Source organism: Vulpes vulpes, chromosome X (assembly GCF_048418805.1).
Source record: "Vulpes vulpes isolate BD-2025 chromosome X, VulVul3, whole genome shotgun sequence".
NCBI lineage: Eukaryota > Metazoa > Chordata > Mammalia > Carnivora > Canidae > Vulpes > Vulpes vulpes.
This window is the reverse complement of record NC_132796.1, coordinates 41,587,602-41,615,380: the sequence shown is the minus strand read 5'-3', so window position 1 is coordinate 41,615,380 and position 27,779 is coordinate 41,587,602. Positions and strand designations below refer to the sequence as shown.

Sequence of the window (27,779 nt, the reverse complement as noted above, 5' to 3'; positions counted from 1 at the left end):
ATACATTGAATTAGGTTGTATACTTTAAATTTATGTCTTATGTTAATGAGAACAAATATTACTATATATATTAAAATGAAACAACACTGGCATACAGTAATATATGGACTTTTTTATTAGTACATCAAATTATAAGATCTTCTATAAGTCAAAGTAGTGCCAAACGTGAACAGCATCTTAAGATGCCTGCAAAAACTGTAATGGAACATAAAAAGTAACTAATTTGTATTGGTGGGAAGGTAACAGGCACTGCTTTTACTATTGGGATTTGTTGCCAGCATTCCTATTGGGGAGTAAAGCTAAATTTTAGTTATATTAGTGAAATTTCAGTTATATTAGTGAAAATAAAGATGTAAGATTTTCCTCCATCAGGTTCACAGATACCCCTGATTTCTATACGGTGAAGAACCCCTACTTTGGGGGTAAACTCTAGAAATAATCAGGACACCTCTGGAAAGATTTAGAAAGGAGGCAAGGCCTCGCTCAAAAATCCCCTCCGTGGTGTAGACAGGCATACTGTGCTGTTGCTTTCCTTGCTGGGCTCCTGCTAGTTGTTGTGGGTTACCACTCAGGGCTTGAATGTTCAGGACCCGTTGATGAGTTATTTGAAAACCAGTTCATCAACGTAAGTTCTTTCGTTTTCCTGCCGCCAAACAGCTTCTGGGTTGTAGCAGACTGCCAGCTACCTAAAATCAGGGACAGAGAAAATTTTAAACATACATTCTCCCACTTCTACTATAATCATTTTTCACTCAACTACTAACATTTCTTTTTAAAGATTTTATTTATTGGGCAGCCCCGGTGGCACAGCAGTTTAGCGCCGCCTGCAGCCCGGGGCATGATCCTGGAGACCCTGGATCGAGTCCCATGTCAGGCTCTCTGCATGGAGCCTGCTTCTCCCTCTGCCTGTGTCTCTGCCTCTCTCTCTCTGCATTTCTATGAATAAATAAATAAAATCTTTAAAAAAAAGATTTTATTTATTTATTCATGAGAAACACACACACACACACAGAGGCAGAGACAATAGCAGAGGGAGCAGGTTCTCCACAGGGAACCTGATGTAGGATTCAATTCCCAGACCTGGGATCATGCCCTGAGCTGAAGACAGGCATCCCAATAAATAAAATCTTTAAAGAAATGTCAGTACTTGGGATGCCTGGGTGGCTCAGCAGTTGAGCGTCTGCCTTCGGCCCAGGGCGTGATCCTGGAGTCCCAGGATTGAGTCCCACATCAGGCTTCTTGCATGGAACATGCTTCTCTCTCTGCCTGCGTCTCTGCCTCTCTTTCTGTGTCTCTCATGAATAAATAAAATATTTTTAAAAACTTAAAAAATATTTTATTTATTTATTTGACAGGCAGAGAGAGCACAAGCAGAGGGAGAGGCAAAGTGAGAAGCAGCCTCCGCCTTGAGCAGGAAGCCTGATTGTGGGGCTTGATTCCAGGACCCCGGGATCATCCTGAGCCCAAGGCAGATGCCAACTGACAGAGCCACCCAGGTGCCCCAGTACTAACATTTTTTTGACCTTTCCCCCTACCACTTCTATTGTGAACTGTAACATACAGAAAAATACACACTTACATGTTTTATATAGGTTCAGTTTAAGGACTGACAAGGTGTTTTCATAATTGTAGTATGTTCATTCTCATTGCTGTGTAATTCCCCACTGTGAATATACCATGATTTAATGATCCACTCTGCAGTTAATAGATGTTTGGGCTATATCTAGCCTGAGGGTACAAATAGTGCCAGTGAAGAATTCTGGTACTTCTTTCTTTCTTTCTTTTTTTTTATTTATGATAGTCACGGAGAGAGAGAGAGGCAGAGACACAGGCAGAGGGAGAAGCAGACTCCATGCACCGGGAACCCGACGCGGGATTCGATCCCGGGTCTCCAGGATCGCGCCCTGGGCCAAAGGCAGGTGCCAAACCACTGCGCCACCCAGGGATCCCCTGGTACTTATTTCTTAAGAGCAGAACTGGCCCCTCGCTACTCCCTTACACACCAGCCATAGTTCTACCTCAGGATCTTTGCATTTGCTATTCTCTCTCCGTGGAACATTCTTCCCCTAGATGAACACATGCATTCCCTCCCTCATCTCCTTTAGGTCTTGGCTCAAACATTACCTCAGTAAGCCCTTCCATGATAACCCTTTTAAAAACTGAAAAACTGCCACCCCTGAAATTCCTGATTCTGTTTACCTTACTTTATTAAAAATAATTCTTGGGATGCCTGGGTGGCTCAGCAATTAAGCATCTTCCTTCAGCCCAGGGTGTGATCCTGGAGACCCGGGATCAAGTCCCACATCAGGCTCCCCGCATGGAGCCCACCTCTCTGTGTGTCTCTCATGAATAAATAAATAAAATCTTTTTTTTAAAAGATTTTAAAAGATTTTTAAATCTTTTAAAAAAAGATTTTTTTTATATCCCTTATTACCTTTACATATATATATGATATATATATATATATAAATATACCTTTATATCTACAGTATAATTTAAGCTATATATACTGAAATGAAAGCTAGAAATGTGTATGTGTACAAGTATGCATATATAATGTATCTATGTGTATGCCGTGTGTAGAAACTCCTGCATTCATAAGCTGTTTTTATTACCCCTTTCCCAATCTGGAAGCTCCACCAGCACCAGAATATTTGCCTGTTCTGTTCCCTGCTCTATCTCCCAAACTAGAACAATGCCTGGCACACAGCGTGTGGTTAAGAAACAGTTTGCTGAATGCCTCCATACCTAAAACGCTGAAAGCAGTTCTTGGCATGTGACATCAGGTACTTAGTAAAGGTGGGCTGACTGAAATCTTATCAGTTGATACAAACATTTCAAAGGTGAAATTTTCCTGAGTTTTTTTTTCTTAAAGGTGCCCTTCATTCAAACTATTAGCTAAAAAGGCAAATTTACCTGAGTGTATTAAGGCGAACAATTCATTTCACTGTCTTCCACCTACCCAAGAAAAAGAAAAATGACTCAGGTATTTGCCAAGCTTTTCCATTCATTACACTTGGTTTTACCCATCAACTTTTTATAGTTGCTGGGAGGCAGGGATGAGCATTCCACCCTGCCCCAGAACCACGCCATTTGGGGACAGAGAGAGGTGCACTAAGAGGGGCTCACTGTGGGCTCAGAGAAAGGGCACAGAGGGCCCTGGGCCACAGGTTTCCGGACCTCAGGGGCCAGCAGGGTGTGGCACTGTGGGGCCGCCAGGGGCTGGGACAGCGTGTCCACTGTGCTGATGGGGCAGTCCTGGGGGCGGAGCTCCTTGGCCAGCCGCCCCTTCTTCTTCAACGTGCAGGCCTCCTGGTATGGTGGTGAGATGGGGGGCTGCGTGGGTGGAGTGTACTTATATTCTGAGCCGTCCTCTAGCTGCAGGGACACATTGGGGGAAGATGGTGAGGATATGAGAACCCAGGAGAGCCCCTCTCCCCCGCCATCCCCTGCCTACTACTGGTTGGGCACTCACGTCTAGTGGGTAACTGCGGTCTGAATCATAGGAGCTCAGGTCTCCACAGGTCACAAATGGCACAATGATGCGAGTGGGACCATCTAATTGGTTGAAATCTGGATCTGACAAGCAGGGAGAAATAAGACAGGACAGGACTGGGATGCCTGGGACCAGTTGGGACTCCTTCTACAGCAAGGGTATGGAAAATCCTTCCTATGTACCTACCAGCTACTCTCACACTCCTCCACCAGAAATCCTTCATTTTGTTCAGATCACCTCCTCAGGGAGCCCCTCCAAGATCACCTGTTCTAGAGCATCCCCCTCTCCTGCTCTTCTCACGCTGCGCCTTATGTTCACCTGCCATTCTACCATACGCTGCCTGAACCCTGTCTCACTCAAGTGTGCTCACCTTAAGAGCAGGCTCTGTGTCTTTTCCCACAAGGGACCAGGCTAAAGACTCTCTCGAGGCCAAATTCCCATGCAGGGGTGCAGGGGTGGAGTATCCACCTGGGGGCATGACCCAGTCTTCCTAGGCTAGAAACTTAGGTGGGTGTAATCTCCACTGGGGCAGGACTTGGGACCCGAGAGTAATCATGAGAAGACTGGGATGAAGATCCTCCTGGGACAAAACATCCACACAGGGGTGGGGCTGAGGGCCCTCCTAAGACATACATTCCATAAGGGGGCAGAGTCTCCCCAGGGAGGGGGCCCAGAACTCTGGCTCTCACCGTACGAATGGTCCAGCAGGGGTTTGGTCAGGTCTGGAAGGAAGCCTTCAGGGGGGTCATAACCCTGACAGACAGCGAAGGCCTCTGTGGGTGGAAGGTAGAGCGAGGGGTGACTGCTACCTCCACCCCACACAAGATGCATCCCCAAGATTCGTGTCTGCCTGCCTGCCCGTTGCACCCCACTGACCTATGCTGGAGTTGCGGCTGCTCCTGGGCTTAGCACAGAGCACATTAGAGAAGAAGACTCGCAGCTGGCTGTAGATCAGGGTCACATCCCGGCCTCGGAAGATCTGTAGGGCGAGGAGACAGGGGATGAAGGCACAAGGGCAGCCCTGGAGGACCCCTATTTTGCCCTCATCAGGTCCTCCAATGCTCACCTTGGCTACAAAGCATCCCCCTGGCTTCAAGACATGTGTAGCAATATTCAGAGCCTGTGGGCAGGACAAATGGCTAAGGCTGAGGTGGAGACAGGCATGAGGGGTCCAAACTGAGGCAGGGGTGGCCAAGGTTACTCACGGCTAGGAGGAGCTGGGCCTGCATATATTCATCAACATCATGGAGGCCAGTTACTGTAGCAAGAAGAACAGTGTTAGGGGGGGCCAGCCGGTTCTGGCTATCTCCTCGTCCCAGACAGGTCAGGATGCTACAACCATTTCCCAGGCTCTCCTCCTACTGAGGTTCTTTTTTTTTTTTTTTTTTTTTTTTTCCTACTGAGGTTCTGCACGCAAATTACCACCTGCCAACTGGATGTGTGTTCTGGGCTCTGAACCCTTAGGAACTCATTTTAATTTTCAAAACCACCTTATACACAAGTATCATTATTATTATTTCTTACCTCCAACCCAGACTGCTCCTCTGAGCACCTGACTCACAGATCAGACTGGACATCTCAGACTCAGCATGTCCAAGACCAGACTCCTGACCTTCCTGCTCAAACCTCTCTCCTTACCCCACTTTTCCCATTCCATCTGATCCTTCCAGCTGTTCTAGGCCAAAAACCTCAGTAACCTTGACACACTCTGTTCTCTCCTCACATCCATGTTGAAGCCATTAGCAAGTCCTGTTGGCTGTACTTGCAGAAGATCTGCTGGATTGATCCTCTCATCTCTGCCACCACCACTCTGGGCTACACTGTCCACCTGGGCTACTGCAGTCGCCTCCTCCTCCCACCCTTGCCCCTCACACTGCTCAGAGCAGCCAGAGGGGTCCGGTCATAAGCTGAGCCAGGCATGGCCCTCCTCTGCTCACAACCGTCTCATGATTTTTTCTGAGTTCTCATCTCAAGGAAAAAGCCACAATGCTCACTGGGGCCCACGAGGACCCCACACAAGGACCTTCCCCCACCCTGTCTCTCTGACCTCTCCTGCTACCACTTTCCCCCTCACTCCCTCTAATCTAACAATTCTGATCCTTTTTTTAAAAAAAATTATTTATTAATGAGAGACAGAGAGAGATGCAGAGACACAGGAAGAGAGAGGAGAAGCAGGCTCCGTGCAGGGAGCCTGATGTGGGACTCGATCCCAGGACTCTGGGATCATGCCCTGAGCCAAAAGCAGATGCTCAACCGCTGAGCCACCCAGGCGTCCCTAACCACTCTGATCCTCACAGGCCCTCGCATATGCCAAACATCCTCCACCTCGGGGCCTTTGCACTGGCTGGTCCCTCTACCTGGACTGTTCTTTCTCCAGATATGCCCCTGGACTACTCCCTCACCTCTGTTAGGTCTTTGTGTTAAAGTCCTGGGGGCCTTCCCATCCGCTTTACTTAAAATTCCAACAGGTACTCCCTGTCCCCTCCTTTCCATTGACTTTCTTCATGGTACCTATTATCTCTTCACATACTATGTGACTCCATCATTTGTTTCTTTTCCCTCTGCTCTCACTAGAATATTAGGTCTATGAGGTCACATAAGAATTTTATTCACAGGGACGCCTGGGTGGCTCAGTGGTTGAGCATCTGCCTTTGGCTCAGGGCGTGATCCTGGAGTCCCAGGATCGAGTCCCACATCGGGCTCCCTGCATGGAGCCTGCTTCTCCCTCTGCCTATGTCTCTGCCTCTCTCTCTTTCTGTGTCTCTCATGAACAAATAAATAAAATCTTTAAAAAAAAGAATTTTATACACAAATGTCTTCCCCACATGTAGCACAGTGCCCGACGTATAATAGATGCTCAATAAATGTGCACTGAGTGAACAGCTGACTGAAAAACATGAATGATCAGCACAATAGAAACAGTTGCATATGAGAGATGGGCAAAGGGAAGGGTAGATAGCAGCCAAAACCAAAACAGTAGGGTGTAGAGATGGAGGAGACAGAAGCAGAGATTGAGGAAGCAGGGGTAGGGAGAAATTGCTAGATGTGGGGGGACAGCTGAAAGCAGAGGGAAGGCAGGGAGTAGCTGAAGTGGTGAAAGAAGCCAACAGAGGGTGCTTGGGAGACTCAGTTGGTTCAGTGTCCAACTCTCGATTTCAGCTCAGGTCATGATCTCAAGGTTGTAAGACTGAGCCCCATGTCCTACACTGGGCATGGAGCCTGCTTATGATTCTCCCTTTCCCTCTGCCCCCACCTCTCTAAAAAAAGAGAGAGAAAGAAAGAAGCCAACAGATGTGGGAGCCACAGAGAAGGACACACACAGGGCCCCGCCTGGTCTCCCAACCCCTGCTGTTTACCATCAGGAGCCCCGTCACACACCACTAGGTCCGCTGGGCAGCCCTCAAAGTGCTGGATGATCTCCTTGGCAGTGGACAGCTATGGAAGAGAGGGAAGACAAGTGGTCCCAGGCCCCCCTGTCTGCAGCCCTCTAACCCCACCTGCCCATGGTCCTAGCCAGCAACCTTGGGTCAGCCAAACCCTCAGGCTTTGCTGGTCTAAGACTGGGCTCCATCTCTGGGGACAGTCCCATCATTTTTAGCTGTCTCTGCGATTATGACCCGCTGGCTCTGTTTCTCCATTGTTACACTCTCTCAGGTTCTCTTGGTTACTCTCTCTCTTTCTCGTCCACTTTGCGTAGCTGCCAGGTTAGAGGGGCTCTGGCCCAGGATACACCCCAATACCCCCAGCCATACTCTTACCTGGGTGATGTCCCCTTGGATCTGTAACACACCTGGTAATGGAGCCATAGCCTGAAGGTCCACAGCCACCACATGGCCGGAACCCTGGCCCCTGTGGACAACATGACCCATGTCAGCCCAGTTTTTACTCTTGGCTCATCCCTGACCTGGCCTACCCTCCTGGCTGCCCCATCTGGGACTCCACACTCACCCAATTTTCTGACTCAGCACCTGGCTCCAGCTGCCTGGGGCTGCGCATAGGTCAACTGCCCGTGTCACGCCTGAGCACACACAGGAAGGTGTAATGGTCAGTTGCAGCCACCTCTCCAACCCCGAGCCCTGCAAAGTTCACCCCTCTCCACCCACATCTATCCATGCCCAACTCCTTTCAAGTACCTGCCCCTCTTCCTGCCTGGCCCCTGCCCCATAGACCCTCCCAGTCAGCCCACCTACCATAGGAAGCTCTGCAGGCATGGCCCACTTTTCAATTTCCTTTGCCCACCCCATTCCCCAGTAACTCGCCCGCCAGGTGGGGACCTTGGAAGAGGTGGAATTCCTCGTCAAGTTGTAGCAGCTTGAAGGCACTGCGGGCACGCCAGCCATTCTCCTTGGCCAGGCGGTAGTAGACATCCCGCTTGTCCTTCGATGTCCGTCCCATCTCACACGCTGTTTGCCCAGGGACCTGCCAACAGTAAGCTGATGCTGCACTGTATCAGTAACTGGGTGAGTGGGCTACCATCTATGTCTTCAGGGCAATAAGAACCACACAACCGCCCCCATTAACCCCATGACAGCTCACTCAGCAGATGGGAAAAGTAGAGCCCAGTCCCTAACCCCACTGACCTCACAAGGCCTGAGGGACTCCATCACTGAACTCTAAGGCTTCACTGCTCACCCCACAGAACCCACCCTGTTCACTCCACAGACTCCTCCACTCACCTCACAGATCCCCAAACCCAACACTAATAGATGCCCCATTACTGACCCCGTTGACCTCCCACTGCTGGCCCCCATATTCCACACATAACACTGTAACACTGACTTTGAATGCATCTCCACTCACCTCATCCCCATTAACATCTCACTGACCATCTCCCCAGCTGTCTTCATGGCCTCTAAATTCATACACCTCTATCAGCCCACTATAAATCCCTTGCTTTTATCCCCATTATCCTAATACTACTTTATTGTACTCCTCACTCCCTTAATCTCTCCCTACCCCATTCCCCATTAATAAATTAGGCCCCCAGTAACTCCTTTATTATTTCATCTTTATCAATCTCCATGAATATGTAGAAAATCCTGGCCTATTAGCTTCCTATTATGCTCTTAATCAGCCCTCCAACTGATCCCTCATAGATCTCACCATTAGCCCTTGTAATCCTTTAATTATCACACATGTTAACCCCTATGATCAAACATCAGTTCCCCATTCTCCCTCAATGTCCACCTTGCCCCCTCAATAATCACTTGATGATCACACCCCAGCAGCTTACTATTACCCTCTCTTTGTTCACCCTGTTCCCATCAATTCCTCAATTATCATGCTACATCACCCAAATCTTTTGACTACAACACACCTTCTCCCTCCCATTCACTTTTCTGTGATCACTGCCCCCATTGGCTCCTTGATCACGACTCCCACTGGCCTCTATTATTCCCTCCATAGCTTCACCATTATTGTTTGGCTTACTACTGTCCCATCGCTCTTTATTTTTGTTTAACATACCTCAGCAGTCCCTCAGGGATCATACCCCCATCCACCTCCTGTTATCTTCTTTCTACTTGCCCAGTCTACCACCTTCTTTCATCAATGAACACACCCCTGGCCCCCATGAACATGTTGATTAAAGCACTCCTATTAGCCCCCATCGATTCCACGCTAACAATGCCCATCAGACCCCCAATACTTTCCTGCAACTCACCTACCTGCCCCACTAACAGTCCTCTGGCCACGCTCTCGGTCTCGCATCATTGCCTCAAAGCCCATGTCCCCATTGGGACCACCAGACCCCATTCAAGGAAGTTCCTCCAATACCTGGACCCCTGCGCCCTCCAGCCTCCCAGTCCACCCCGCACAGCGGTTTCCTTCTACAGACAAACCTTGGCGCCTGCAGCCCAACCGGCACCAGCCACCCAGACTATGCGGCTGCAGCACGGAAGGCGAACTTCCCTCCTTCCCTCGCCAGCGGGACAGCGCAGGCGTGCCTCAACCATCTCGGCCTGGACCCACGTCCTCCGCTTCCCCAGGGCCTACCTTAGCTTTCAGAGTGGGGAGAAGGGGGACGAGGAGACTGGTCGGTGAATAGCCCGAGACTCGGCGAGAGCGCGGACCCGCCAGAAATCGTAAGGCTTCAGTTTGTGTTCTTAGTCCAAATGCCTGTCGCGCATGCCTACGGGCTCCCGCAGCGTGGCAAGCCTGTCATCTTGGAACGCGAAGGCTCGGCTAGGCGCGAACCCGACCTGAACGTACAACGTGAGCCCCGTCATCTTGTGTTGACGTAGCTGGTCTCATGGACTGCTGTTCCCAGCATGCAATGGGGCCGAGCCGAGTGGCTGAAGTCGCGCACTGTGCGGCTGAAATACCGCGAGGCGCAAGAACTGACCCTTCCTTTGTTCCAAGGCTAAGATCGTTTCACTCCCCGCCCCTCCTATTTCGGACCAGCGTGTTCACCGGGGACTACATTTCCCAAGATGCAACGCGCACGACGGAATCCATTCGTTTTAGGCGTGTTGCGAAGTGAAATTAGAGCTAGAGTCCTAGAACTTGTTAGGAAAGTACTTTAAGGGACACCTGGGTGGCTCAGCGGTTTAGCGCCGCCTTCGGCCCAGGTCGTGGTCCTGGAAACTTGGGATCGAGTCCCACGTCTGGCTACCTGCATGGAGACTGCTTCTTCCTCTGCCTCTCTCTCTCTCTCCCCCTCTGTGTCTCTCATGAATAAATAAACAGAAAAATCTAAAAAAAAAGGAAAGTGCGTTAATTAAGTGCGCTAGAGCGCGGAAGCCGGTCTGTGGCCAAATTCGAACCCACTTGAGTTGTACCTTTCAGAACTTCAGTTTCCCCCTCTGTGAAATAGGACTAATGAGTGGTATAGCTTCACAGAGTTATCGGGAGGATTTAAATAGGCGTAGTTCAGCACAGTGTCCTTTTGTGATTCTGTGTTCCTCAAACGTTTTTAACGTCAACCCACTAAAAACTGCATCGCGGTGCACAAGCAAATATAGTAATGGAAGCATTAAAGCACAAGCACAAGCAAATATAGTAATGGAAGCATTAAAGCATTTACCATATGTCAAGCATCTATTCCAAGTGCTCTCAGTGGTGTGCTGGTAAATGACTAAAGAGCTCTTTGGGCTGGGGGCGGGGAGGGAGAAAGCCCCGATTTCTCACATTTGCCAGTTTTCCATACTATTATCTTGTCAGATTTTAAATTACTGACGTGTAGTCACGGAACAAAATTCGGAAGAGATGCATTAGTGTAATATTTCTACCATACAGTTCAAATAGACCTCCAAAGCATAGAGAATAGTGAAATGTAGTAAAATAGGAAGTGACGAGTTTTGAGTATCACTTTCTAAATAATAAATAATCTCATTTATTTAATTGTAAGTTTATATTATTTCATTTTAAATAATAACTGCTTAACAACTCTGTCGCGATATTCCTGAAAATTGAAAAAGCAGTCTGCAAACTTGGCTCCAGTGCACTGCTGGATTCTTTCCTGGAACTCATTTTAATCCTAATGACAACTATATGAAGTAGTTACTGTAATTATCCCCAGTTTACAGATATATAGGGAGGCTGTATACTACATTAGGTGTATAAACATATATGCTGCTTAATATGTATGTGATTGTAAAGAAATATAGTGATGTATAATATTCACTAGTGTATAAGTTATATATTTGTAAGAAATATACTATTACATGTAAATACAAGAAAGTGTATAATATATTTATGTATTTTGTATAGTATATATATAAAATACACATATCATCTTATGCATATATTTAAATGTATATGCTGATATATATAAATATATTGGTATCCATATACATTTACTTACTCTAGTCACTGTACTAAATTAAACATCCTGTTATAGGGGTAAATATACAATGTGATGTCAGGTGGTGATAAAAAGGAATGAAGAATAACAAAGTAGGGTGAAAGGGATGGAGAGTAACAGAGGGGTTGAGTTGCTCTTTTAGACAGCATAGTCACGGAAGACTTCTCTGAGGAGGTGGCATTTGAGCTGAGACCTAAAGGGAAATGCACCCAAGGAATATTTAGAGGAAGAGCATTCCAGGCACCAGCAGCCAGCCGCAAGTGCAAAGACCCTGAAGTGATAACAAGTTTGGTGAGTATTCAAAGAAGTCAACAACTGATTCATCATTCCTTAGAAATATGAGCTTCGCTAGGCAGGAATTTTGTTCTATCTTGTTCGCTGCTGCCTCCCAGCCCTAGAACAGGGCCAGGCACACAGATGGTGTTCAATAGATGTTTGTTGAATCCACCCTTTTGTTGCTTTGTTCCTTTATTCTTTCCTCAGTGGTGCGTTCTGCATTCATGTGGAGTGGGGGGGCACCCTGGGAGGTGTAGACAGATGAGCAGAGACAAGGACGAGAAGCCCTTCCCGGAGGAGTTCCCAAGAGCCAGGGAGGAAGCAAGAGCTGGTCAGCAGCGCTCCAGGGCCTTGTGGGGGCGGTGGGAACACGGCTCCCCTGTGGAGGTGAGCAAGTGTGAGAAAGCAAGGGTTCAAGCCACCTGACCGCTGCTCCACAGAGAGGAGGGGGTGCCAAGCATTGGGGGCCCATGTTCACCCTGTGGGATGCTTCCCACGTCCTGTTTTCTTGCCTCTCACAAAGAGGATGTTTAATTTTTTTGCAAAGCAACTTGCTTCCTCCAGCAGGGCTGGGGGAATTGGGGGACAGGATCCAGGCTCTGAACTCCCCAGGCTTTTCCCGAAGTAGGGTGTCGGCCTGCAGCTCCCACCCGGCACCCCACTGAGTGTAAAAGTGTCCTCCCCTCAGCCTCCTGAAGAGGTCAAGGAGCGGGGAGCTGCCAGGCCAGCTCTGTACCGTGGAGGGCATCTTACCGGGGGAGGGAAAGACGGGCGGGGGGGGGGGGGGGGGGGTCCAGGTGCAGGGGACCAGACACTGACTCTAAAAGCCTTGCTGCCCAGGGGCTGCTTTGAGGGACGGAAGAGTGTCTCTGTGGGGAGCCTGCCTGAAAGGAGAGATTAGAATCCTAAATGCAGCCCAGTGGGGGGTTGCTTTCACAGGCAGAGAAGAATTCATTAATTCCTTTCACAAATATGTTATTGGGCAATTACTGTGTGTCAGGCATTGTTCTAAGTGCTTTACCTGTATTAATTCATTCAGTCTTCCCAGGGGCCCTAAGACTTCGATGCTATTATGCTGGGGGCTGTGTGCGGCTGAGACCCCGAGGCCTCAGAACTTACTCCAGGCCACACAGCTAGTAAGTGGCAGAGCTGGGAAAGCTCATGCTGTTAACTGCTTTGCTCCGTGGCTCCCTCCCCTGAAGGCTGCTGAGTAGTGACCTGTTTTAATGAAAAGCAGGGATCTGCTTATAAGAACCGACAGGAACCCAAACCGACTTTTAATAGATTCTATCGGAATCCCAAATGTCGCAAAAGGGTCTGCTTTAACTGAACCAACAAAAGCCTTAAATGACCCCAAGAGATGACCTTACTTCAATGAACTAACAAAGCATTCTTATCCCTGGCACAGACTCAAGGCCTCAGTCAAGCTTTAAAGACATCTGTTCCTTCTAAAGCAAGCTGCCCTCCCTCCGCAGCCAGATTTTACTTTCCCTTTGTTTTTCCTCCTACCAGCATATGTTGAACACTTGCCATTTGCCCTGAAACTTAGCTAAGCTATGAGGCGCGGGGCTGTATGCAGGCCCATCCCTCTTCTAGAAGAAGTTGCTTGGCAGAAATAAAAGTAAAAATGATGATAATATGACACTTGATAAGCGGCATTTATCTAGCACCTGCTGTGTGCCTGGTGGCCCTGCACTGGGCAATGTTGGAGGGCTGGGGAAGGCCCTGGGAGGGCAGGGGGATGATCAGGGCAGGAAGTTGCTGCTGGGATGTGGTGAGTGGGGGCATCTGTTTTTTTGTCCAAGGTACACTAGTTCTTTGGCCAGATGCTTCGACTTTTCTTGACATCTAGACACGTCCCTAGACACCTCTCCCCTGCCTCCCCCCAACACACATACCATGGCCATGTAGGCCAAGGCCTCTGCCGACAGGTGTCTCTTTCCCTGGCCAGCCTGTAGCACAGATGTGTATGGCTCTGGGGGTGGGGGAGGAGGAATATGAGAGGAGAGAGACACTAGAATAGGCTGGGATAGATGAGGGGAGTGTGTGTGTGTGTGTGTGTGTGTGTGTGTGTATTTGAATATCCTCTGCCTGTACATGTTCTCAGCCATAAACATACGTATGGGAGCTCCACCCACATCTTGCTATGTAACTTGCCTGGTTGTATCTTGTGTCTATGACTGCTTGTGGACTCACATGTTTCACTTGTGAAAACTACGTGTGCTTCACTACGTGTGCTTCACTGCTGTCTGCTTGTGCAAATCATCTATATGGGGTTGGGTGTATATGTTCCTTGGGTGTTTGTGTGTCTCCTTTATACTGCTTATGGGTGCTAAGTGTGTTTATGTGTCTTGCCCATATACATGTGTCACCTGTGTATGTGTGTCTTTCTTCTCTGGTGCCACGTTTGTGTCTGGCTATGGTGAGCTCCTTTGTGCGTGCCCTATGGGTGTTTCTCTTGGGGCCACTGTGTCCTATCTGGTTCCTTTGTTTCCTCCTCATGCAGTTTGAGATGTATTTTCTGGATTTCCTCTTTGTAATGATAGTAAGTGTCCTCTCTGCACCCCAGCTTTTCCTGTCTGTGCACCTGTATATGTGCTCCCTGAACGTTTCTTCTGACTTGATTTGTGAACAGCTTTGTGTGCACGTGGCTTTGTGCGGCCATCTGCTTGAATGAAATGGTGTGTGTGTGTTTGTGACCGCAGCTTCTCTGTACAGTTGTGTTTGCCTGTGAATTCCCCTCTCTGTGACAAGAGTCATATGTGGTCACATGGGGTCACAAGTTCACAGGTGAGTTTGTATCCATAGAGGTATCATTATAGAGCGTGAATCTGGACATAGGCCTTCAGGATTGTCGGAAGTGGGAATCATCTGTACAAGGGACGGGGTCCATGTATGATGTTGTCAGCTGTAGGAAATCATATTTGTATGCTCTGGGTGCAGCTGTGAGTCTGTGTGTGATTTGCCTGTTGGGCTCTCCAGGATCTGGCTGTTGAGTCCATGGGCGATGATGTCCATGAGTCTGGAGTGGCTGGAAATCAGTGTGGGCCTCTCCCATGTCAGTCTGTGTTCTCTGGTTGCAATGCTGAGGCCCTGAGTGATGATACCTGTTGTGGGAAGTCATTCGATGCAGCCATGAGCATGTGACAGTACCATGGCCTGGGCTCTCCCAGGTGTAGTCTCTGTGTGTTCATATGTCAGCCTGTATTCTGTGTGTGTGGCTGTGAATCTGTGTGCGAGTTTATACTCCTACGGGTGGTGGTGAGAGTCGGCCTCCGGTTTCTGAGCACTGGATGTGGTTGTGATCCCTGAGCAAGCAGGAGGCTCTCTCCTGCTGTGGGGAAGTAAACGCCCCATCCCTTGTCCCTTACCCTCCTCTGACTGCGGGTAGGGTGGGGGCATCTAGGCTTGCTTTGAAGCCCCAGCCAGCCCCTGGCCTTTCCGGGAATTCTATGCTCGCTGTGGGGGGTGGGCAGGAGGGCGAAGAGGCCCTGACAGAGGCCTCTTGTCCACCAGGACCTTGAGCAGTCTGGTTGAAGTTGAGCCTGGACCCTGAGTCCAATCTGCCTGACTCTGTGCAGGAGACACATGCCTTGCCTGGGACAGATATGCCTGTCACATGCTTGGATGGGAGTGAATAGACAGACCCACATATAAGGCAGACACACAGACAGCGGGGCTCCTTAGTTAGGGCGTGGACAGGCCCCACCCAATGCCTGGGCTGGGGTCCAGAACTTTAGGGTGTGCCTTGTTTGCAGACACTGTGCATCCACACTCCTCACCCAACCACAATTGCCCCCCTGCCTCCTTCTAATGACCCCCAAGATCGAGGGCATGTTTTTGGCTAGGCTAGGCTATCTACCTATACAAGGTCAGTCTATAGTGGCTGGGCTGTGTCTATCTCTATACCTGTCTCACTGCTGCTCTCAGATCTATCCATCCACCCTGTCTGCCCCTTTGCCTGAATCTGCTCCTCTAGGGGTCTTCCTGCCTCAACCACTCCCTCTGTCCACTTGTCTCTCTGGGCTGGTGTGTCTGTTCCCAGCCTCTGGGGATGTGTCTGGCTGTGTCCACCTGTCTATTTGCCAGTTGTGCCTCCTGCTTATTACCGGGCCTGACTGCCTGTTCCCTTCCCCCAGATGCTTCCATGGGCCTACCCCCTGTCTCTGAGTCTGTCGGTACCTCTCTCTCTCCCTATGACTGCCCCTCTGCCTGTCTGGCACTCCTCCGCGGCACGGCTCTCTCTCAGCCCTCTCTGCCCTCCTGTTGTTTCTCCTGCCTGCCTAGCTCCGGTCTCTCCTCTGCATCCTTTCCCTCCATCCGTCCCCCTCGCTGTGTGTCCGATCTCCGCGTCAGTTGCCTCTGTCCGCCTGTCCCCCTCTCTATCCTCTCTCAATCTTTCCACCTCCTCCCCAAGCCACCCCCTCCACACCTCCGTCTCTCTCCACGTGGGTCCAGGTGAAGAAGAGCGCCCTCCTCCCCCACCCCGTTTCCTCCACCTAGAGCCAGATGGAGGGAAACTGAATTAAAATTAAAAGTTCTTCCCAGAAAAAAAAAAAAATAATCCGCGGGCCAGATGCGGCTCGGGCTGCGCTGATTAGCCACCTCGCCAGCGCGGCGGAGCTGATTGGCTACAGGGCGGGGCGGGGGCAGGGTCCGCAGAGGGGGAGCCGCGCCGGCCGTGGGGTCCCAGAGCCCTAGTGAGTTACTGCCGCTTCAGGAGCTGAGAGGAGCTGGAAGGTGAGGAGGGGGCGCTGACCAGGGTGGGGCTCTGGGGACCCTTGAGGCATGAGTCGGGGATCCCGGGAGAGGTTCCCTGGGGGAACCTCCAGGGGAGGGAGGGAATTCCCTGGAGACCTTTTTTAGCGCTAGCGGGGGAAGTGAGTGGGAGGGGGAGCCCTTTTGGTGCCTTGCTCCCGGGAAGCGAATTCACAAGTGGGTGAGAGTCTCCAGAGAGTGCTCAAGACTGAGGATGGGGCTCCTTGACAGGGGGTCCCCTTCCCAGGGAGGGTTTTCGGGGCTTGGGGAAGGGGCTGCCTGGAGGCACTTTTGGCAATGATGGGGACCCTGAATGGGGGTTTCTGACATACTGCACTTCCAGAAGTCAGCTCTGGGTTGGAGGTTTCTTTAGAGACACCCCATCCAGAAGACAGGGGGCTCCAGGCTCACAGGCGGATTGCGGAACACCCCCACCCGAGAAACACATCAGGCGGTTGGGAGGGGGCTTTTGATGCAGACCACAGAGATAGCTCATCCTCAGGAAGGGAAATTAGGGCTCGGGCAGGTTCCTGAGACACCCCAAGACCAGGAAGGATCTTAAGCCTGGAAGTGTGTCTAAAGTAGTTTCTGCCAGGAGACCAAGTGTTTAAGACCACTCTCAAGTCTTAACAGAGGTCCCAGAAAAATACTAAAAGGAGGTTTAAATGGGAGTCCCGAGGTAACTTGTATCCCTGGAAGGAGGCTCAGTTTGGGGAATTGTCTTTGGCCTCTAGTAAGGATATTCAGAATTGTGGCAGAGAGCAGTTTGCAGCCTGGAGGCGGGCGGGTAGGGTCTCCAAGCCCGCCCCCCCCACCTCCAGCTCCTTCAACAGGTTGCATCAGCTCTGGGCTCAGGCTCGGGGCCCAGGCTGGGAGGAGGGGGGGCAGGGGGCGTTAGGAGGGGTGGGGCAGCCGGGCTGACACGTGTCCCTGTAAGGAGTGAGAGGCCTGGCCAAGCGGTAAGGGTGGAGGGAAGGGGGGGGGTGCGGGGGGCTGGCAAGGAAAGAGGCAGCAAGCGAGACTGAGTGAGTGTGGGGTCTGGGAGGACTGGCTATCTCAGCTCCAGATGGCCATCTCGTCTGCTGTGGGGTCTCCGTTTCTCTCTCTTTCTTTCTTTCTCTCTCAATCTCTCTCTCCCCTCCCCCTCTATTTGTCTCTCGCTGCCCTCTTTTTCTGCTTGTCTGAGTAACTGTTGGCATCTCTTCCCCTCCGGATTCCCTTCTCTGCCTCCCATCTCTTCCTCCATCGCCCTCTCACTGTTGTCTTTGAGTCTCTCCATTTATCTCCCCGTCTCTCCTGTCCCTCTGCTTCTGTTCCCCTTGCCTCATCTCCGTTTCTCTGGTCCTCCATCTGTCTCTGTCTGACCCCCTGCCCTATTTATATCTTTATATAGATATAAGATATAAGATATTTTATATCTTTATATATATCTAGCTCTCTCCACTGTGTAGCACCCCCCCCCCCCCGCCCACTCCATCTCGGATCCCCCACCCTCCATTTCTCTGCCCACAGCATGGAACTGCAAGATCCAAAGATAAATGGAGCCCTCCCTGCGGATGCTCTGGGGTGAGTTGGGGGCCCAGGGGGACAAGGTCAGGGGTCAGGATTACCCTCTCACCAGCCCCTATGTCTCTGCCTTCTCCAGCTACAGGCAGGAACGCGAGGGCTTCCTGCCCAGCCATCCTCCTGCTCCGGGGAGGAAGCCAATTGAGTTCATGGATGTGAGTGACTTCCCAGGATCTGTCCCAGCTGCACCTTGCCCAACTCATCTCTTCCCCTCCTGTTCCCTCTTCCCGGGGCTTCCCTGCCTAGCTATTTCCTGCCCCAGCCACTCCCGGTCCCCAGCTGCTCCCTCCCTAGCTGTTTTGCCTCTGGTGGCTGCTCCACCCTCCCCTGTTACACTCCTCTTCTAGCTGTTCCCCTCCAAAGTTTCTCCTAGCTCTTCCTAGCTCCTGTTTTCCCAGCTTCCCCGTGGTTTCACCTCCTTTTGCTTCTTAGCCTCCATTCCGTGGCCCTTTCTGGGTGTCTCCTGGCCCCAGTCACTTCTACCCTAGTCTTTCCTGGGCCCCAGCCCTGATATCCTTACCTGGTCTCCCTCCCCATGTGTGCCCGTGCCTTGCCCCTTACCTGCAGTTCGAGGGGAAGACATCGTTTGGAATGTCAGTGTTCAATCTTAGCAACGCCATCATGGGTAGTGGCATCCTGGGACTGGCCTATGCCATGGCCCATACGGGGATCCTCTTCTTCTTGTGAGTCTTGGGCAGCCTGCGGGGGTGGGGGAGGGGGCCTGGGCTCCTTGTGGGGCCTGCAGGAGGCCTGGGGGCCAAGTCTGAGCTGAGCCATCTGCCACAGGGCCCTGCTGCTGTGCATTGCACTTCTGTCTTCATACTCCATCCATCTCCTGCTGACCTGTGCTGGTGTTGTAGGTAAGGCCCCGAGCTCAACCCAGATCTTGGATCCCAGACTCCCGACCCAGCCCTCTGACCTGGGACCCTAGACCTCAACCCAAACCCTAGATTCTGAGCATACCACACTGACCCCAGATCCTGGACTCAGGACCTCAGACCCCATACTCAACTCCCTGGACTCCAGGCCTCAGACTGTGCATTGCCCTCAGAATGTATCTGGGCTCCCAGATCCTCACCCCTCAGTCTGGTATCAGACCTTATTTCTCAGACCCTCCCCACACCCAGATTACTACATTCCACTTCTAATCCCCTGCTTCTTAATCTCCAGCTCTCCCCTAATTGTGGAAGCCAGCCCCACAACCCCAAGACACCCACTACCCACATCCAACCCCCAACCGTCTCCCTGGTCACAGATCCTACCTCCCAGGCTCCATCTCAAGCCCACCTCTAACTGCTTAACCCTAACCTCCAGCTTCCATCAATCAGTCCCAAGTACCCCAAGCCCCAACTCCTCAGCTCCCTGACCCTCACTGCCCCCCCCCCCCATTTCTCCTCTGCCGGCCTGGCCTCTTGGACCCACAAACCATTCCTTCCTGTCTCCCTACTCCAGGCATCCGAGCGTATGAGCAGCTGGGACAGAGGGCGCTGGGGCCTGTGGGGAAGGTAGTGGTGGCTGCCGTGATCTGTCTGCACAATGTTGGGGGTGAGGACTCTGGGAGGTAGGGGATCAGCTTGGGGGAAGAGGGTGGGGTGGGGTGGGCCTCCTCAGGATGGGCTGGGGGGATGAGGGGAATCCTTCTGCTTATACCTCCCCCCACCTGCACCAGCCATGTCCAGTTACCTGTTCATCATCAAATCCGAACTCCCCCTGGTTATCGGCACCTTCTTGGACATGGACCCCGAGGGGTGAGTGAGCAACACCCCTTGGCTCTGGCCTGTAGGCCATTGACATTACCTGTGCGGTCTGGCTGCTGTCTGGAACTCTGTGCTCAGCTGACTCCCAGGTGCTCTGAGACTTGGGCAAGCCAGTTTGGTCAGACTGTGATTCTTGTGTATTGTGATGCCAACAGAATGTGTGACTGTTGCTCTGACTATCTGGTAGACCATGTGTTGATTTTTGTGACTGTTATTCTGGCTGATTCTTTTTGGTAGCTGACTCCATCTGTCCACTGTACTCTGATGCTGACCACGTGACTATACACATCAAGTAGACCTAAGCTCTGTGGATTTGGTTCTGGACTGTTGTATTGGCAGATTCTCTGGCCAGCTGTATGACAGCTGACTACAGCTGTGTCCCGTATGCTGTGATTCCAACCATGTGCGTTTGACATTTGCTTACTCTGACTTTTCCCTGTCCAGCGGATTCTGTTTGATTCAGGGTCCATCAGGCTTGCTAAATCTCTCTAGCTGTAAGTGTAAATGTGCAGTGTACTGTGGTGCCAGCTATCTATATGTGATTTGCTCCAACTCTATGTGCCAGTAGGCTCCCATCGGTGTTTAATTTGGCAACCATTTTTCTGGCAAGTTCCCTCTTGCTCTATGTGTGTTTGTGTGTGTGTGTGTGTGATCCTCAACTATGATGATATGTCCTCTTTCTGTGGTTCCAGCCATGTGTTGAACGACCATTGTTCTGAGTATACATCTGATTGACTGTATGTTTGATTTTCAATCCAACAGCTGACTGAATCTGTTCAGTTGTTTGTATGTGATGGCTGACTCTGTGTATCCTGTTAGATCTTTGGTTCGATTCTGAAACCATTTAGGTAGCTGACAACTTACATGACTAGGTGTATCTAATTATTATAGTTAGCTCCCAGTAGATATATGGCCAATGGTGCTTTGTTGCTTTATTTCTGTGTAACTGTGTGTATGAAATAGTGTGTGATTGCCTGGAACATAATAGGCAGGTGATAAAATTCTTTTGAACAAGTGAGCAATTTTTCAGCCAGTTCTATATTAAGTGTCTTGCCTAGGCACCTCCTGCCAATATCTGTAGAGATCCCGCTCTTTCTTTGAGCTTGGTTCCAACAAGAGCTGGCCGATTTTTGTCTCTATTTCAGGCTTTGGCTGTGTGGCCAAATTGGTCCAGCTACTTTTAGGTGTTCAACACACCTTGAGCTGTTCAAACAACCACATGTGTGTGTTCCTGTCTCCTTGTTTGACTTTGCATCATTGCCCGACTACCAGATCATCAGACTGTTGTTCTACCTGTCAGGCGCACCAGGGTCATGACTTACTCTGGGTCTGGTACCTTATGTTGGACTGTGAGAGTCTTACTGATTTGGGGTCCTGTCTGCCCATTTGGTTGTGTGTCCGCTTGCGAGTCTGACAGCACAGTTTTGTCTGGCTGTGTGTGTGTGTTCTTAGCTGTGTCCCTTTAACAGGGTTCATCTAACAGTCTGATAATCAGTCTGGCTGTTTTTGTTGATCTTGTTGTGCCATTTGTCATTGTGACTGCCTGAATGACTTCTCACAGCTGAGGTGTCAGCTCATCTTTCCTGACTGTGGGCAGAAATCCATCTGTTCGGCTGTCTTCTATGAGTGTATGCCTGATGGTTTTCTTTGGCAGGCAGCTAGTCACTGTGTTTGCCTATCTCCCCAGGGGCTGGTTCTTGAAGGGAAACCTCCTCATCATCATCGTCAGTGTGTTAATCATCCTGCCACTGGCCCTCATGAGACACTTGGGTAAGAGACTTCCTGTGTTGGTCATTGGATAGTGGAGTTAGAGAAGGGGAGCCAGACTGAGAAAATCCCCATTGTCAAGGGTTGTGAAATCCCATGGGAGAGCTTGTGTGATGTGGGTTTTAACAGATGAATAGGAGTTTGCTATGGAGGTGGAGGCTTGCCCAGGTTGAAGTAAAAGCTTGTGTAAATATCTGTGGCCTAATTGGGGTGAGGTAGCCCTAAAGGCCAAACTAGGGTTTGATATTTGCTGTTGGAGGGTTCCTTGATTTCTGAGGCTCTGTATTTTACCCTTTGCAGGCTACCTGGGGTATACCAGTGGTCTCTCTTTGACCTGTATGCTGTTTTTCCTCATTTCGGTGAGTCTGAGGGAGAAGGACATGAAAAAATTAAAGAAAGCATTGGAACATTGGGACATAGCCTTCCCTGTGACCTCGCTTCCCCACCCTCCCCCAGGTCATCTATAAGAAGTTCCAGCTTGGCTGTGCTGTAAGTTTCAACGAAACAGCAGTGGACAGCAAGAACCCCTCAGGTCTTCCCATCCAGGGACTCAACAGAAGCTGTGAGGCCCAGATGTTCACAGTTGATTCACAGGTGGGTGTGTAGGCACGTGTATAGAGCTTGCACCACACTTAGGCCCTCTGTTCCTGTCCTATAGTGCACTCTGCTCAGAGTGGAGCTGGGCACCAGACATCAGGGGCTTCCATGTGTCTGATGTAGAGGGCAGTGGTGGGGCCAGGGGGATGAGGAGTGGGGGATAGACCCCTGTAGGTTCTAATCCTGTGTTGTGGGCCATTCCCCTAGATGTTCTACACAGTGCCCATTATGGCTTTTGCCTTCGTCTGCCACCCTGAGGTGCTGCCCATCTACACAGAGCTCTGCCGGTGAGTGGGCAGGCAAGTGGGCATGGGTGTTGTGATAGTCATCATGTCTGACAATCCCTCATGTCATCCTGGCACTGTAGCTTCATCCTGGCTAGAGTGTGCCAGGGGAGGGATTTGAGGTGGCCTTGGGGGGACTCAGAGTGGTGACTTTTTACTGATTAGGGCTTAAATGTTCAACTTTCAGCATCCGGTACAAGTGTGAATGGATAGAGTGGGGAGACAGAAATGATCAGATGGAGGGTGTGGCCTGCATGGATGGGGATGCGGAGATGGGGATGGTCAGATAGAGTGGGGAATGGGTGGACAAAACTGGGGTGGGCAGGGCAGATACAATGGAGAGATATGCGGATGATCAGATGGGGCACGGCATGGAGGTCAGATGCGAGGGAGAGGCATAGATGGTCAGACAGAGGAGAAAGACAAAGATGGTCATATGGACCGAGATGGATGGACAGGGGGAGGCTTGGCTAGTCACACAGGGGAGGTAGAGATAGGCATCCCAGTGTGTACCACTTCCTGTGCACATCAGCTTAGGAAGAAGGTGACTCTGGAGGATGTGGGCGAATTTTGAGGGGCCTGCACTAAGTCCAAGGGTCTGAGCATGACAGTTCCATAACCTTTGTGACTTAGGCCCTCCAAGCACAGAATGCAGGCTGTGGCCAACGTGTCCATTGGGGCCATGTTCTGCATGTATGGGCTCACGGCGACCTTTGGATACCTTACTTTCTACAGTGAGTGGGGCCGGGGCCAGGGTTGGGTGGGAGCTGGAGTGGGGGCTAGGCAGACTGCTGGGGCAGGAGCCTGAGCACTTCGCCTCCATGCCCTGGACCCATCAGTTTCCAGAGAGGGTGCACATCACACATGTGGATTTGGTTGGGGTGTGTGTGTGTGTGTGTGTGTGTGTGTGTGTGTGTGTGATGTGTGTTTCTGGGACACTGGTTTTGGTGCTCCCAGCACATCCTGCATCCCATGTCCCACATCCCATGGCCCAGATAGCGTGGAGGCGGAGATGCTGCACATGTACAGCCAGCAGGACCTGCTCATCCTCTGCGTGCGCTTGGCTGTGCTGCTTGCGGTGACTCTTACTGTGCCAGTCGTGCTGTTTCCTGTACGTGGGGTCAAAGGGTGGGCCCATGGAGTGGATGGACATGGATGGATGGATGGGTGGAGGGTGTAGGCATGGATGTTTGGCTGTAGGGTGGAGCTAGGAGTGGATGGATGGATGGAGGAGGCAGGGATGGGCAGATAGGGAAGGCAAAGTTGTCAGATGGACAGAGAAGGCAAAAATAGATGATCAGATAGAAAGGAGACATAGGTGGCACGCCAGAGAGAATGAAGGGGAGAGGGGTGGTCAGTTGGAGGGAGGAGGCACAGACATCTAGCTAGACAGAAGAGGGAGGCGGGAATGGTCAGACAGGGTAGAGGCAGAGACAGATGGACAGTCACAACGAAGAAATAGGGATGGACAGGAAAAGGGTGAAGGCAGAAGGAGTGAGGTATAGGAGGGGCCAGGCTCTCAGATTTGGAGGTGGGATGACCAGACAGAGGAGGGAGGTAGAGGTAGTCAGATGATGGAGAGAGAGGCAGGGATCTCAGACAGAATAGACAGAATAGAAGGACGAGAGGGTGGTCATCCATGGAGGCAGAGACTTCGGATAGCAGGTAGAGGCACGGAGGGGAGGGAGGCGGTGAGCAGAGGGAAGGAGGAGGTGTGGATTGTCAGAAGGGCAACAGGATGCTCATTAGGAAGGTGGAGGTTCAGATGGATGGTCAGATGAGGTGGACATGTAGATAGTCAGATGGAGGGAGGATGAGGGATCTCCCCCAGGGGGAGGCACAGATGGATGCTCAGAGGGTACAGTTCAAGTCATATGACCACATGGAGCAGGGGAGGCAGTACCTGGACCCTGACTAGTGTCCTACGCTACTCTGACCACAGATCCGCCGGGCCCTGCAGCAGCTGCTCTTCCCAAGCAGGGACTTCAGCTGGCCACGGCATGTGGCCATAGCCCTGATCCTGCTTGTCTTGGTCAACGTTCTTGTCATTTGCGTGCCAACCATCCGGGATATCTTTGGGGTTATTGGTCAGTACCCCCACTCCAGTCCCAGACCCCACCTAATCTGGACCTTATACTCCAAGCCAACATTGATTTCTGTCCCCCCTGTTTGTCCCCTAGGGTCCACCTCAGCCCCCAGCCTCATCTTCATCCTTCCTAGCATCTTCTACCTCCGCATTGTCCCATCTGAGGTGGAGCCCCTCTGCTCCTGGCCTAAGATCCAGGTGAGCATTCCAGGGGAGGGCTAGGGAAAGAGGGAGTATTCTGAGGAGGACCACTCCAGGATGGCCAGAGATAAAAGGAACATTTTCAAGAGGGGGCTGGGGGCAGGGGTGGAGGGGGTCTGGAAGAATGAAGGAGATTGTCTGAGGAAGGGGCTGGGCAAACAGCAGCAGCAGCAGCAGGATCTGCAAAGATAGGGAGCATTCTACGGACAGACGGGAGGACCACTATTAGAAGAGGGTCAGGAGCACTTTCAAGGAGGATAAAGTAGAATACTCTATGAAGGGTTCTAGAAAGATGGAGAATTCTTTGGAAGGGGCTGGTGACAAGGAAGGGGAGAGAGCAGGAGGGTCAGGAATGAATGGGGCACTCTGGAGGGGATAGAGGGCTTGAGGAACATTTTCAGGAGGAGCTCTGGCGTGGAGACCCCACTAGCCCCATCTTCTCTCTCTCTCATCCACAGGCTCTGTGTTTTGGTCTCCTGGGGGTCCTCTTCATGGCAATCAGTCTAGGCTTTATGTTTGCCAACTGGGCCACAGGCCAGAGCCAAGTGTCTGGACACTGACCTTGCCCTGCACTGCCCTGGGCCCCTGTGCACATGCTCCTGTGCATATGGAGGAAGATGGGGCCGCTCTCCAGGGTCCCTCCTGCCTGGCATGTGGAGGTGGCTGGTTCCCATTAACAAGGCTGTTGGAGGTAGGGGGGCCACAGAGGTTGCAGAGTGGTCTGCTTCCCTCCTTCCCAGGGATGCTGAGCTTGGATCAAGGCCCTAAGCCCAACCCCACTTGAGGAGACCAGGTCCTTGGGGAATCCTTGCCCAACCCAGTCCTTTCTGCCTCTCCTGGCAGAAGTTGTTTGTCAGGAGGACTCTCGAGCTAAAGGGGAAGAATAAAGATACTGAATTGCAATTATGGCCTCAGCCTTCTTTTTTTTAAGTTTGTTTGTTTGTTTGTTTGTTTATGAGAGACACACAGAGAGAGGCAGAGGCCTATGCAGAGGGAGAAGCAGACTCCCTGTGGGGAGCCTGATGTGGGACTCAATTCCAGGACCTGCCTGAGCCGAAGATAGACACTCAACCACTGAGTCACCCAGGTGTCCCTGGCCTCAGCCTTCTGATCTCTTTCTAAGTCTTCTTGGGGGAGCCTGCCTAGGTTCAGACAAGGGTAAACTGAAGCCCTGAGGGTAGGAACAAACCTGCTTGCAAATGTCCATTTGCTTGTCCACTCCTTTGGTCACTTGCTACCCAACTCATTGTTCCATCCATTTCCTTACTCAAGAAATATCTTTTAAGAGCCTCCTGCATGCCAGGCACTGTTTTAGGTTCTAGGGTTTGAGCAGTGAATCAAGCAGACAGTAATCCCTGTAGTTGGTGCTCTAGCACAGAAGTAGGCAAACTGTGACTCATAGGCCAAATTCAGCAGCCCGCTGGCCCTTTGTATGGCCACTGAGCCAAAAATAGTTGCACATTTCTAAGTGATTGGGAAAAAAACTCAAAAGAAGAACACTTTGTGACACTTAAAAATTATGAAATATAAATTTCAGTGCTGCAAATATTTCATTGGAATGCAATAATGCTTGTCATTTACATATTTGGTGCTACAGCAGCAGGGCTTTTGAGGAATTTTAACAGAGACCACATGGCCCACCAAGCCTCAGCTATTTATTATCTGGCCCTTTTCAGAAAAAAATTTGCTGATCCCTGATCTAGCAGAAGAGAAGAAAAGGCATCAGTCATTTCTGATAGAGATGAGCACAATGAGGAAAATAAATGATATGAATGTGGTGAAAGGGTGGGGGGTGAGGTGGGCAGCAGTGAGGGGGTAGTCAGGGAGGCCTCACTGACAGGCAGACTAGGAGCTGGGTCCTAGATTGGCCAGAAGGAGGGAGTCACATGGTTATTTATAGACAAATTATTCCAGGTAAGAGGCAACAGCAAGTGCAAAGGCCCTGAGGTAGAAGCAAGCATGTCAGGTCCAACAGGAGTCAGCATGGCCATTTTGCTCTCCCACTGGCAGTGTATGTGAGTCCCAATTTTACAACAGCCTGAGTCATGAGACATGAAGTCTCGCCAACCTACTAGGTGAAAATGGTATTGCTGTTAAAATTCATATGTGTTTCTTTATGAAAAAAGTCTTCAGATGTTTAAGACTCGTTTATCTTCCTAGATAATTAGTGCATATGCAGACCACTACAGATAATAATCTTTCTCCTCTCCATATTTAGAAATAGGACAGTTGACTGTAGTTGATTCAGGCTGTATGCTCCTTATTTCACTCTTCTTCATTCTAACTCAGCTCAACACATAACTTAAGCTCAATAAGACTGCTTTTTTTAAAAAAAAATAAATTTTATTTATTCATGAGAGACACAGAGAGAGAGAGGGAGAGACACAGGCAGAGGGAGAAACAGGCTCCATGCAGGGAGCCCGACATGGGACACGATCCCAGGTCTCCAGGATCATGCCCTGGGCCAAAGGCGGCGATAAACCCCTGAGCCACCGGGGCTGCCCCAAGCCCACTTTTTAAGAACAAAGCTAACTTGAAATTCCAGTACCTGGCCTTACAAGTAAGTGCAAGTGTTCATATTTAACACCCACAAGAGATTATCCTCTCAACAGGGTTTCTGACAGAGAAATCTAAGTTCATATTTTTATTTATATATATATTTTTAAAGATTTTATTTATTTTTCATGAGAGACACAAAGAGGCAGAGACATACATAGGCAGAGGGAGAAGCAGGCTCCCCATGGGGATCTTGATGTGTGACTCGATCCCAGGACCCTGGGATCACGACCTGAACCAAAGGCAGATGCTCAACCACTGAGCCACCCACATGCCCTCTAATTTCATCTTTTCAAAAAATGGGTGATGTTTAAGAATTGTTTACCATCCCCAAGTTTTAAAGTTTTACATTTTCATTTAAGTCTGTGATTTGAGTTAATTTTTGTATGAGGTATGAAGTTTAGGTAGATGCTTTTATTCGTTTGCCTATAGATATCCAATTACTCCAGCACCATTTCTGAAGAAGACAATTCTTCTACTGAATTACTTTTGTGTTTTTTTCTTTTTCTTTTTTAAAGTAGCTCTATGCCTGATGTGGGGCTCAAACTTGCAAACCCGAGATCAAGAGTTGCATGGTCTACTGACTGAGCCAGCCAGGCACCCCTTGGCTTTTGTATTCTGCAAAAATTCA

At 50.4% G+C, this 27,779-nt stretch overlaps 2 protein-coding genes across 17 annotated transcripts; one reads left to right on the top strand and one right to left on the bottom strand.

The window, feature by feature from the left end:
- Positions 1–92: 92 nt before the first annotated feature.
- Positions 93–9,797, bottom strand: FTSJ1 (FtsJ RNA 2'-O-methyltransferase 1). 12 transcript variants are annotated; one of them, XM_025982426.2, is made up of 13 exons: positions 9,491–9,797; positions 7,771–7,929; positions 7,445–7,514; positions 7,255–7,345; positions 6,853–6,931; positions 4,702–4,754; positions 4,563–4,616; positions 4,373–4,475; positions 4,186–4,269; positions 3,476–3,579; positions 3,181–3,378; positions 2,917–2,958; positions 93–686 (listed from the first exon to the last, which is right to left on the bottom strand). In XM_025982426.2, exons 2-12 carry the CDS (start codon positions 7,889–7,891, stop codon positions 2,926–2,928), a joined length of 990 nt encoding a protein of 329 aa, XP_025838211.1. In that variant the 5' UTR covers positions 7,892–7,929; positions 9,491–9,797; the 3' UTR covers positions 93–686; positions 2,917–2,925. The 12 variants fall into 12 exon arrangements, with proteins under 12 accessions (XP_025838211.1, XP_072600834.1, XP_025838210.1 ...); XM_072744733.1 differs by having other exon boundaries at positions 3,476–3,573; positions 7,771–7,915; positions 9,491–9,788; XM_025982425.2 differs by having other exon boundaries at positions 3,130–3,378; positions 3,476–3,573; positions 9,491–9,778.
- Positions 9,798–15,823: 6,026 nt separating this feature from the next.
- Positions 15,824–25,495, top strand: SLC38A5 (solute carrier family 38 member 5). 5 transcript variants are annotated; one of them, XM_025982438.2, is made up of 16 exons: positions 15,824–16,316; positions 17,847–17,900; positions 17,980–18,055; positions 18,468–18,583; positions 18,687–18,760; positions 19,353–19,445; positions 19,570–19,648; positions 21,345–21,427; positions 21,725–21,783; positions 21,881–22,018; positions 22,229–22,308; positions 22,939–23,039; positions 23,301–23,416; positions 24,248–24,392; positions 24,486–24,589; positions 25,051–25,495. In XM_025982438.2, exons 2-16 carry the CDS (start codon positions 17,848–17,850, stop codon positions 25,150–25,152), a joined length of 1,419 nt encoding a protein of 472 aa, XP_025838223.1. In that variant the 5' UTR covers positions 15,824–16,316; position 17,847; the 3' UTR covers positions 25,153–25,495. The 5 variants fall into 5 exon arrangements, with proteins under 5 accessions (XP_025838223.1, XP_025838222.1, XP_072600964.1 ...); XM_025982437.2 differs by lacking the exon at positions 15,824–16,316 and adding an exon at positions 16,829–17,013; XM_072744863.1 differs by lacking the exon at positions 15,824–16,316 and adding an exon at positions 17,264–17,293.
- The last annotated feature ends 2,284 nt before the right edge of the window (positions 25,496–27,779 follow it).